Below are 12,089 nucleotides of genomic sequence, written 5' to 3'. Positions count from 1 at the left end.
ATAACTTGAAATATAAAAGTAAAGTGTATGATACAATAATACTCAGTGCTGGTGTTACAGTACTGTAGTTTTAAGAATTAATTTTTTTAATAAAAACTGACATTAAGATGCAATTTTATTTTTTTTAAAGGCTGTTATTAACTTCACAATGCTCTTGACTGAGATGAAAGTGCAACATCTGAATATGCCCTCTTTGTCAATGATCCTAGTTAATAGTTTCCAGCTCCTGTATGTGGTGGATGCTCTTTGGAATGAGGTAATACATGCTTTAGGACTGGGGGTTATACATACTATTCAAGTTGCTAAAATAATGTATGACGACTTACATATCTGTTATATCACCAAACCACTGTTTATTTTTGAAATAGCTTGAGATAGATTGCTTTTTCTACTTGCTGCAGAGAATGGTCCCTGTCATTCACTGCAAATTCCAAATAATCACAGACTGATTTTTCTTAAAATCACCATGTATTAGGTTTTTCTTGAGACTATTACATTTCAAACAATACTTTTTATTAAACTGCTATACATACAATATCATCAAAAGGTGGGGGGGACCTACCATGTTATTTCACTGTTACGCCTATTACACATCCTCATCTTCCACCCATTTTCATATTATTCTTTAATTTCCTCTTAGTAATTCTTGGATTTCAATATATAACACCCTGTCATAATACAATAACTGTAGTTAATTATTGATTCTATTATCAACCTAATGTAGTTAATAAGCTAATTGCCATTTAATCATTAAATCGTCCCATATGTTACTAATAGATTTAATTATTATGTCCCAGTCTTCCTTGAAACTACCCACATTCCCATCTCAACAAGCAGTCAACTTGTCCATCTTGGCCATATCTACCTTGGGTTCTCAGACTCTGTTCTCGACTGGTTTAGATCTTACTTGTCTGGCAGATCTTTTGCAGTAGTTGCAGGGGGACAGACTTCTTCTCCTGTTCCCTTATCTGTTGGAGTTCCCCAGGGCTCTGTTCTGGGTCCCCTTCTGTTTTCTCTCTACACACTGTCCTTAGGAAAACTCATCAGCTCTTTTGGTTTTTCCTACCATCTGTATGCTGATGACACCCAGCTGTATCTTTCTGCCCCTGACCTTTCTCCAAGGCTTGAAAAGCAAGTTTCGTTTTGCCTCACAGCTGTCTCGCAGTGGATGCGCCATCGGCGTTTGAAGCTCAACATGTCCAAGACGGAGCTTCTTGTCTTTCCTCCTAAGCCCACCCTTCAACACTCCTTTTCTGTCTCTGTGGACAACATTTCTATTCAACCAGTCCAGCAAGCCCGCACTCTTGGCTTTATCTTTGACTCTTCTCTGTCATGTATCCCTCAGATCCAGACCACAGCCAAGGCTTGTAGATTCTTTTTGTACAATATTGCCAAAATCCGACCATATCTCTCCGCCTCTACTGCCAAGATCCTGGTCCATGCCCTAGTGATCTCACGACTTGATTACTGTAATGTCCTCCTGGCTGGACTTCCTCTTTCTCACCTCCGTCCTTTAATCTCTGCCCAGCATTCAGCTGCACGCATTATCACTTCCACCCACCGCTCTGACCACATCTCTCCTGTGTTGGCATCCCTTCACTGGCTCCCTCTCCCTTTCCGCATTCAGTATAAGCTCCTGCTGTCGACATTCAAAGCCCTCCATGGACTGGCCCCTCCTTACTTATCAGACCTTCTTTCTCCTCACCTTCCCACTCGGGCCCTCCGTTCTGGTAGTCAAGGGTTCCTGTCTCAGCCCAGGATTTCCTCTGCCCCATCCCGGATTCGCCCCTTTTCACTTGCTGCCCCTCACTCCTGGAACCTTCTTCCTCCACAAGCAAGAGTCATCACTTCTTTAACCAGCTTCAAAACGGAGTTGAAAACCATCCTGTTCAGAGAAGCCTTCCCAGACATCGCATAATTGTCGCTTACTATCTGATGTTCTGTTGTTGACTGTTTATTGATCCATTTCCTGTATTGCTATGTACTGTATATGTATTATCCTACTTGTGAGTATGTATTTTCCCTGGATAATGATTAACCTTCCATTTTGAAGCCAAGCCCTCCCTCCTGTCCATCTGCCTTGGTCCAGGCCTCGGAGGTTGAGAGGAACTGCTGGACCTCTTACCCTTTCCCGTCACCACTCCCTTCTCCTTCTGTGTCATGTCTTTTTAGATTGTAAGCCTGAGGGCAGGGAACCGTCTAGCTAAAAAGATTGCATGTACAGCGCTGTGTAAATTTACAGCGCTTCATAAATAAAGGTTAATAATAATAATAATAATAATCCACTCTTCTAGTGTTGGGAGTGAATCCGTTTTCCATAGCTGAGCTATTAACATTCTGACCATGGTAGTCATGTAGAACACAGTTCTGACATATTCTTTATCTAACTCGCATCCTCTGTTTGGCAGAGTACATATGTAGCTGGATCCATATTTATTTTCTTGTCGAGTATTTTTTCTGTCACTTAAGCTGAGACTATTACCTTTTTGTGTAAACAATGTTCTTCTTTCTTCAATTGATTTGTGTGCAGCTTTTCTTAAGAATGCTAAATCATGAAAAGGATTAAAGGCTACTTCTTATTGAAAAATACCAATCTCCCATTACTACAGTTTAAAATTAAAAAAAGTTTGTGTAATATTAACTCCGAGGCCCTGCATCAGAAGAGGTATATATGTCACGTAGCTACATCTCTAACTGTATCTTCCAATGCTAACCCCACAAAACCCACTTTGTGATCAGCATTCCCCCTCCCCTTTCAACATAGCCATTTCCACGTTGTCAGAATACGGGGATTTCATCAGAGATGCATCCAGATATTTCCTTTAACTGTATGTGCTGCAAGAGGCTTCCACATGGGCTTCCAGTGGTCCTCGGGACATCCCTGCAGGTGACACATGGTTCAGGGCGATTGGTTGCCACATGGTTGCAAGAATTTCAACCTCTGTAATGACCCAAAAAGGAGTTGGTAAACCTAATTTATACCATCTTAATAACTAACAGGATACCAGTTTCAGAGTTAAGGCTACAGTTGGAGACTGGTATCCATGTGACATGTAAGTTTGTTCCCCCCCCCCCCCCCCCAATACCTCATGACTGTGGAACGGCCTGCCGGATGAGATCCGTCTACTTACATCCTTAGACAGCTTTAAAAAGGCTGTTAAGACAAATCTCTTCTGGCAGGCCTTCCCAGAATAGAGAACCCGGCCTTAGAAAAACATCTGGGAAAGATAATAATAATAATAATAATAATAATAATAATAATAATTTTTAATTTGTTTTATTTATATACTGCTATTCCAAAGATCATAGCGGTGAACAGCAAGTAAGCTAATTAGCAAGTAAGCTAATTTGCCCCCAACAGTCTGGGTACTCATTTTAGCGACCTCGGAAGGATGCAAGCCTGAGTCAAACTTGGGCCCTTTTGCTGGTCTTGAACTCGCAACCTTGTGGTTTTGAGCGAATGGCTGCAGTACAGGCATTTAACCACTGCGCCACCAGGGCTCCATACTGCTGCTCCCACTGATTGTTTGCTGGTGTGATGTTGTTGACCTTCTGGTCAGTTCTTAACTTGTTTGTTTGTTTGTTGTTTGTTGTTCTTTTTTAAAATATTGCATTGGATTTAATACTTTTTTAAGGAGGGGAGGGTACCAGAGATTTTATATGTTTATTTTTAACTTTGTTAGCCGCCCTGATTGTTCTCAGAGGGGTGGGATACAAATAAATTTTATTATTATTATTATTATTATTACTCATGTTCTTTGAGCCTTGAAGGCTCTTGAAAGGTCTGAGAAGAACTCTAACCCCATTTAGCTGAACACAGTTAACAAAGCTCCCATAAATGGGAACAAAACCCTATTAGGGTTTGGGATCATGGGAACTTTGTAACCATGTTGTTTTACAGAGCTCTCTTCATTGTGGTCCAAAACACACTGCATAAATAGTCCAATTTGAGACCACTGTAACTGCCCTGGGTCAGTGCTAGTGAATTCTGGGAACAGTAGTTTTGTGAGACATTTAGCCTCCTTTGTCAGAGAGCTCTGGTGCTACAACAAACTATAGTTCCAGAATTCCTTACCACTGAGCCAGGGCAGTTAAAGCAGATTGTTTCTGCATTGTGTTTTGGAGCTCTGACAGACTTATCCTAGGGATGTTGAGAATGGGGCTTGCTTGTGCACTTATGTCCCTGTCCCAGTTTTAGTCCTGTGAAATTCAAGTGAATGTGTCAACAGAATTTCTCTTTTTATAGTTTTGTGCAATTTCAGCTTGTAGATTCCCAGAACACTGCAACAATTATAAATAATAATGAGAAATTCCCAGTCATTCATACAAGTTTATGTCTAAATACTAATTTAACAACTCTTTAACTTCTTAGGAAGCAATTTTGACAACTATGGACATCACCCATGATGGATTTGGATTTATGCTAGCGTTTGGAGACTTGGTGTGGGTTCCCTTTCTCTACAGCCTACAAACCCTTTATTTAGTGAATCATCCTAATGAGATTTCTTGGCCTACAGCTTCAGGAATTGTGGCTCTAAATAGTAAGTAATAAGTTAGTGATTGTTAAAATGAAATAAACAAAAGGAATGTATATAATTTTGTTGATTCAAACAAAGCAAGTAAAAATCAGCAAAGTAACATTTTAATAAAGAACGTTTACTAGGATTTTCAAGAGTTAATATCAGTTTTGACAGTTGAGTTTACGTATCTTGCTTAATGATTGCAACATTTGTCAAAGCAGTTCACAACAGCAGTAATATGATTTTTAAAAAATAGGCAGCTTGAGCCTTTTGACTTATTTACAGGAAGGTGCAAAATGGATTTTGAATTGTTTTTTAAAAAATTAACTTTATTCTGGGGTCTTTTTGAAGAATATTCTGTTCCCTTTTTATATTGCAATTTTTTTACGTATTGCTTTGAGGATCCTTGTGGGGAGAAAAACTAATACATTTGTAACTTTGATTGAATAACAAGTTTAATAATAATAAATGTTACCATTTCTTAATTTTAGTTTTTTTTTTTAAAAAAAACACCTTACACACTCTTTGTCCTCTCTGCTGTAGAATACAGTTAGTTTCTCCCCACTTCAATCAGTGGAATAGAGATAAAATACAGAGAAGGGCTTTGTGTGTGTGTGTGTGTGAGAGAGAGAGAGAGAGAGAGAGATTCCCCCTTTTTGCACTTCCTGTGCCCTTTTAGGTCTGTTCTAGGGGATACCTAGCCTTTCAGAGCAACTTTGGCAAGGTATAGGAGGCTCTAATTGAAAACTGACTGTTGTGTTACTTTGAATTTAATGAAATAAATATATTGGCCTAAATCTAGTTGCTAATCCTAACTAGAGTAGACCTGTTGAATCAGTGGGATTTATGCAAGTGCTGTACAATGCAGTTGGATATAGGCCAGTGTCTGCTGTAGCTTTCCGCTAGGGTAGTGACCTGTTGATTTCCATTAGACTATTGATTATAGAACTGAAAAATAAATACGCCAATGAAAGTAGAGTTGTCTATGTTGCTATTACAAATATAAGATGGGTAGCATAATTGAATGTATACTGTGTTTTTAGTAATTTCTACAATTTAATGGTACCTTTTTTTCTTTCCAAAGTTCTTGGATATTACATTTTCCGTCGTTCAAATTCACAAAAAAATGCATTCCGAAGAAATCCAAAGGATCCAAAATTTGCTCGTAAGTACTGTTTTAAGCAAACAAGTATTATACAGACTATGTGTTCTTCTGGGTTGTGTAATACATATTTTTATATATTACAATGCAGATTTGAAAGTTATTCCTACTGCAACTGGAAAAAATCTCTTGGTCTCTGGCTGGTGGGGCTTTGTGCGTCATCCTAACTATTTAGGGGATATTATCATGGCCTTGGCTTGGTCCCTACCTTGTGGTAAGATCATAAAGTGTCTTCTGTTAACATATCAGTTTTCTTTTGTTCTTGCCTCTGTTGATCATTTCCTGATTTTTTCAGTGCAGTAATAGTTTCTGAGACAAAGACCAAGATTAGATAAGTGAAAATAAGACATTCATTTTTATAGAACTTTATTGAAAGAATATTGTTGAGATCTAAATGTAAGTTAGCATAATACAGTATAAAATATAGTTATGGCTCCTTTCAGGGGTTTGGCAGCAATGTTCTTTATATGCTTTTTGTTACATAAACACAGAAAATATAGAATGATGGAAAATATATATCATTGCATAATCACAAAGACATAAAATAGTTTTGCTAGACTGAATATGTCAAATATTCAAGTTAAATTAATTTATTTTTAAAAAATTCCTGATCCATACCTTAGCTCAGAGGTTCCCAACCTGGAGGTCAGGACCCCTTTGGGAGTCGAATTACAATTTCCCAGGGGTCTCCAAGGACCCCCCACAGAGCACCATTTCACAAACAAAGGACCCCCAAGCTAGGCCCATTAAAGCAGCAGCCATCTCCAGGCCCCTCCTCAGTTGGTTAGCAACTGCCCACAGAGTCCTCTTTCCTGCCTCTCTCAGGAACATAGTGGCGGGATACAAACCGCCATATAGTACGTATTCTATACATACTAGGGTTAGGAAGGGGCGGTGCTTCCGCACCCCCCTAACCCTAGTACGTATAGAATACGTACAAGATGGCGGCGCCCTTTCCACATGGGCGCCGCCATCTTTACGTACTGGACGCATAGCGTCCAGACGTGTCGCGGTGCTAATGACATCACGAATGCGCCCTTGGCGCTTCGCGACATCATCAGTGCGCCGTGGAAAGAAGCTCCGAAATGGAGCTTCTTTTTTGCTCCACACGGAAGCTGCGCGGTTTGGCTGCTGCAGCTCCCGCGCAGAGCAAATGGCGCCGGCGGGAGACGGTCGCAAAGCGGCGGTCTGTATCCCGCCAGAGCTCTGCAAAAAGGAAGAGAGACAGCACAGCCAAAGAGTTCCAGTTTCACTTTGAACCACGACCCCTCTGCCCCTCTATGATGGGGCTTTCTGGTCAGGTTTCTTCAGAGGAGGCTGGCCGTTGCCATCCTCTGAGGCTGAGAGAGTGTGGCTTCATGCCAAGGCTCAAGGCAAACATATCCTGGGGCTTTCAGAAGAGCTTTGCCATTGCCATCCTCTGAGGCTGTTTTTGTGATTAATCACTATGCTTTACTTATGTTCAATTTGTAACAATGAAAATACAATTCATAACAGTAGCAAAATTTATGTTTTGAAGTAGCAATGAAAATAATTTTATGTTTGGGGGTCACCACAACATGAGGAACTGTATTAAAGGGTCATGGCATTAGAAAGGTTGGGAACCACTGCCTTAGCTGAAGATTAGTAACTTATTTTTTAAAAAATAACACTAATACATCAACTACCTTTTGCAAAGTTAATTACACTCATCCCTCCACATTTAGTATAGTAGGGGCACAGGACCCCTGTGAATGTGAAAAAACTGCAAATAACAAAAATACTGTTTTTACCCGAGAGAACACTCTAGGTCCTCCATTGCAACTCTGTGGTGAACATCTGCCAGACATTGACCATAGAATTGCGCTGGAGGAGCTGCAAATGCCTAGTGAAATGTTCTCTCTGTGACTCATTCTGAACTTTCAGGACTGGATGAAAAAAACAATAATATTTGTATATTTTCTTTCAGGTATCAATCATATTTTACCATATTTCTATGTGATATATTTTACTGGTTTGCTTATTCATCGTGAAGCCCGTGATGAACGTCAGTGTAAGAAAAAATATGGCTTAGCGTGGGAAAAATACTGTCATCGTGTACCATATCGCATATTTCCTTATATCTACTGATCTTTCTTAAACTGGTGGATAATACACATTTCCTGCAGTTAAATATTTTTTGCCATAAACAACATACCTCATACCATTGCACTTGGCATATATGTTGTCTCTGCTGGATTTTCTTAAAGATGAGTTCGGAACTAGCAGATATCTTTACCAATAATCTAAGAGATGTCGGGTTGTTCCAATATTTTTAACTACTTGCCCATTTCAAGAAGCAACAAATTCTTTTTAAGTTTTTTTTTAAAAAAATGAAAAAACCCAACTTAACAAGTCTTTTGTGTGCTTTGGGAACTGGTTGTCCCTTAGATAACTTTCTCAGTCTCTTCCTTAAAATATGAGCGAAAGGCCAGTTCTAAGCTTAAAACCCAGAATTTGCTTGTTCTATAATTTTATTTTGTGGTTTTAAACCTTTGTTTAAAAGTAACAGATATAAAAATATTAACCCTGTGAGTTCTTGCTGAGAGCGACTTCGATTAATGCTCAGCTCCCGTCTCTAAACAGGGTTGTTCTCACTCAGGTCTGTCTAGTACAGCAAGGTCCCTCAGGATGATTCAGCTGATGTCCCTGAGTTTCCAGGACACTCAGTGCACAGGTTTCTTCATTGTTTCCCTTAATGGGAAAAAGTCTCCATTTTAAAATTAGAATATTGGCTATTACATGCCTATTGGAGTTTTTAGTGGAAAGTATCTGTGTGTTGTGCACTCTTCTATAATCACTAGCTACATTATTGATGTAACTGGGCTTTTTAAAAAAGTTATTGTGCAACTCACTTGTGTCTCTCACCTCAAATGCAAGTGGCAAAAAACAAAAGTGCTTCATCCAGCGATGAGAGAGTAGTGCAAGGTATGGCACATTGTACAATGAAAAAAAATAGGCACAGCTGCTTTCTGTAGTCATGATTATAAACAATTGCTTTGTACTATAGCTTTCTTTTATATTATAACATTGAAATATTTTGATGTACAGCGTTGAGTGTAAGATGCAGTAGTTTTTTTAGAACTGGATGATTTTAAATTTTTTTTTACTAAACCGTTTCCAGTATTTTTGAAAAGTTTTGTAAAGTAATGTATTGCTACAAACTCGATTTTCAGCAGTTGAAGTGCTCATTTAAATATTGTAATGACAAATGCATTATGAAAGTAGGAAAAATATTGGAAGTTGGGTGAATTGGCATTGCTACCTCAGTGTAGGTTATTTTGCCCTTTTTTAAACAGTTGGAAATATAGAAAAAATGTTAATATTTCAAATTACTATTTAAACCAGTTTTTTCGTGTGAATTTATGATTAAAGTCTGCCACTTCTCAACTAATATATTTTTGTATATTTAATTTTTTATCATAGCTTTTCACTGTAGCTATGGAACTTTTTAGCTACTTACAGCTTTAACATCTGGGAATTTTATTGTAATATTTTTATCTAATTGGCTATGATTGAAAGTGGAACAATTGCCAGTTAATATATGAAATTAGAAAGACAGACGTATTGAAATAATCACACACTTTTTGTAGCAGATGAAAGATTTCCCCATTTGACAACTGTGTGAAAGAAACCATTTTTTAATTTGCGTAGTGATATTTTGCATTTATGTTTTTGTAGCATAGTTCTTGATATCCTTTGGTTTTTATTTTAGTTTTAAATGTTTCTGAAATACTGCAGAGCACACTTGGTGAGGAGGGATCATCATAAAGTCTAACTAAGCCCTGTTCTCCACACGCACACAAACTTGGTATGTGTCATACGTAGGCATTGTGTCAGGATATTATGAATGGTTCCCTCTTCTCATGTGACCTTCCTTTTGCTCAGTTGAAGAACATGACTCCCTTTATACCTTTGAGCAGGTGTTGGTGAGAAGCAGGGGTCTTAGTTCTGTGGTGGTCTCTACTGTCCTATATTTTTACATGAGCCGTTTTAGTTACTGCTGTACAAAATTATTTTTGTATAAGATTGTAATAGTTTGCATGTGTGGCATAACAGTTCTAGAAATGATCATGACAACTTTTTTCAGACTGTATTATGCCTTTCCTTTCCTTGTACCCCTCCACTTGTTTTGGATTACAAATCGTATAATCCCTGACTGTTAGCAATGCTCCCCGAAACTGATGAAAGGTGTAACCTAAAACATTTGGAGGGTACCAGGCTTTAAACTTTCTGAACAGTGGTTCAGATTATTAATGTAAATAGTTAGGCAAAGAGACTTTCCTGCTATATAACCATCTTAGACATTCTGCTGTTTTTCATGTGATTCTGGGGAGAAAAAAAACCCTAAATGAAATGTTTTTGCATAAGCGTGTTTCCCCCAGGAGTGTAGTGCCTGACTAATATAAACTGCAGCTTGTCCTGTTTCTTACTATTTTTTTTACACATTTACAATGTACTCTTTTAATTGAACTTCATAAAATGTCTTGTATAATTAAAATTTTGTCTAAAAACGGTTTTGTTCAGACCTGGTTTTTTTACTAGGAGTGCTGTACCCCTTCTAGAAGAGAGTCATTCCTACTTGTCTTCTTGTGTGAGTCCATTTGAGAAAGGATCCATTTGTTCCTAGGAGTAAATTAAAGACCTGAGAAATATAGCCCTGTTTAGGAAGGGATGTCCTACTAATACTCTTTGCAGGAGGAGATTGGGAGGAATTCTCTAGCTGCCATTTCTGTGCTCAACAGTAGGAAAAAGCAAATGAGCATAAGATTTCTTCTTGCAGTTTGAACAGTCTTCAAAGGTGCTCTGTAATAAATAAAGTAGGGTTTTTTTTCTTATTGTGAGTTTTGTTCTTATGCGTTATGAGAGAACTGTAGGGCATTTGTTGACTTCATGATGGCACAGAGCTACCCTACAGTGGGCAGAGTTCATCTTCATTGTTTCTCTAAGGTGAGGCATCACCTCCATACATCAACTTTATTTATATTCCCAACCTCTGGATGTCTGGTTATTCTCTCAATGGCTTGTAGGAGCAATCCAGTTCACAGTTGCATTTAACCCTCGTGTACCAGCTTACATGCAGGAATCCTCAATATTCTATATATATTTGTTACATATTTTGCTCCCCTGCTCTCCCCTTAAGTTTTAAAAAGCCTGCCTTGGTGGTTAGATGTTTTTTCTCCCTTCAACTTAATTAGCAGCAGAGTTGATGATTTAAAATGGAAAATGGACAGAAGACAAAAATGCCAACAGAACAACAGGAGTGAGATGCAAAGTTAGCTGCTACAAAAGAAAAAAAAGTTAAATTTAGCTCCAGAGAAGCTAAATTTCTCCGGAGGGAGAAAGAAACAAGTGCCATTGACTACCCTCCTGCAGATCACAACTAGCCAAACATTTTTAAATGAACACATCAGGCAAAGGAGTGTATCTCAGTGAGTTTGGGTGAAAAAAACTGAGGGAAGTATTTATTACAACTGCACTGCAAAACTGTCCAAGTCCTATTCCAGAGAGGAAGCCAAAAAAGATGTGGTCAATGGTATGAAAAGCCGCTCGGCAGTCTAGTAGAATGAACAGGGACTCAGTCTCCCTGTCCAACTCTCAGTGGAGGTCATAGAGCAAGGCAATCAAAAGTTGTTTTTGACCCAGATTCTGACTGAAGCCCAACTGAAACAGATCTAAATAACCCACCCCATCCAGGAACCTCCGGAGCTGGGAAACCAGCTCATGGTCTCATACCTAGTGGAGAAAGTACTAGAGACTTGCCAGTAGGGATGTGACGAAAGCTCATTGCTGTTTATTAAGCATAGTATTTTGGATCTCCTGTGCTCCACACAGGAATAAGAAATGTAATAAAAGGAAATGTTAAAAAAATGGGAAGCATGAAGGGAGAAATTTACATTACTACTTGCTGGTAGCCATCAACATCAAAATGTATCAGTATTTCACTTGGATGGGTTTCTGAAAGCAATTTTCAGGCTTGAACATGCACAAATAGGATGAGGTAGGAGCAGGTTTAGCAGTTTTATCTATGGAACACAAACCACACACATCTGTGGGTTGGCTAAGTTCTGAGATTTGTATGCCCGAGGTAGTGGCCATTAAGAATACTGTTTAAGTGTAAGTAACATAGTAAGCATTTGGCCATGGCCTTAAGGATTGGGCCCATAAGGGCAATGCTGTCTTCTGTTGGTAATGTTGCTAAGTTCCATTCATTATGTTTTTAGGATAGGAATAAATTAATAATGGTTAAGCAGCACTGCTTCCTTTAGAAATTGCTTATAGGGGTGAGGAAAGTGATCTGAAGATGGTAGTGGACTGCAATTCCCACCAGCTTTCGACAGCAGGCAAAGTCAGGCATGTTGAGAGCTGTAGTTCTACAATATTTGGAG

At 38.7% G+C, this 12,089-nt stretch overlaps 1 protein-coding gene across 1 annotated transcript in view; it reads left to right on the top strand.

The window, feature by feature from the left end:
• Positions 1-10,214, top strand: part of LBR (lamin B receptor) — a 33,190-nt gene extending 22,976 nt beyond the window's left edge. Inside the window, exons 10-14 of the mRNA XM_089529414.1 lie at positions 131-256; positions 4,373-4,541; positions 5,605-5,685; positions 5,774-5,896; positions 7,631-10,214. Coding sequence (XP_089385540.1) covers positions 131-256; positions 4,373-4,541; positions 5,605-5,685; positions 5,774-5,896; positions 7,631-7,791 — 660 coding nt within the window. The 3' untranslated portion in view covers positions 7,792-10,214. The remainder of the gene's footprint in view (positions 1-130; positions 257-4,372; positions 4,542-5,604; positions 5,686-5,773; positions 5,897-7,630) is intronic.
• The last annotated feature ends 1,875 nt before the right edge of the window (positions 10,215-12,089 follow it).

Source organism: Sceloporus occidentalis, unplaced genomic scaffold, assembly GCF_023333645.1.
Source record: "Sceloporus occidentalis isolate IW3139 unplaced genomic scaffold, rSceOcc1.0.p SCAF_6, whole genome shotgun sequence".
NCBI lineage: Eukaryota > Metazoa > Chordata > Lepidosauria > Squamata > Phrynosomatidae > Sceloporus > Sceloporus occidentalis.
The sequence above is the reverse complement of the archived record's forward strand: the minus strand, read 5'-3'. Positions and strand labels throughout refer to the sequence as shown.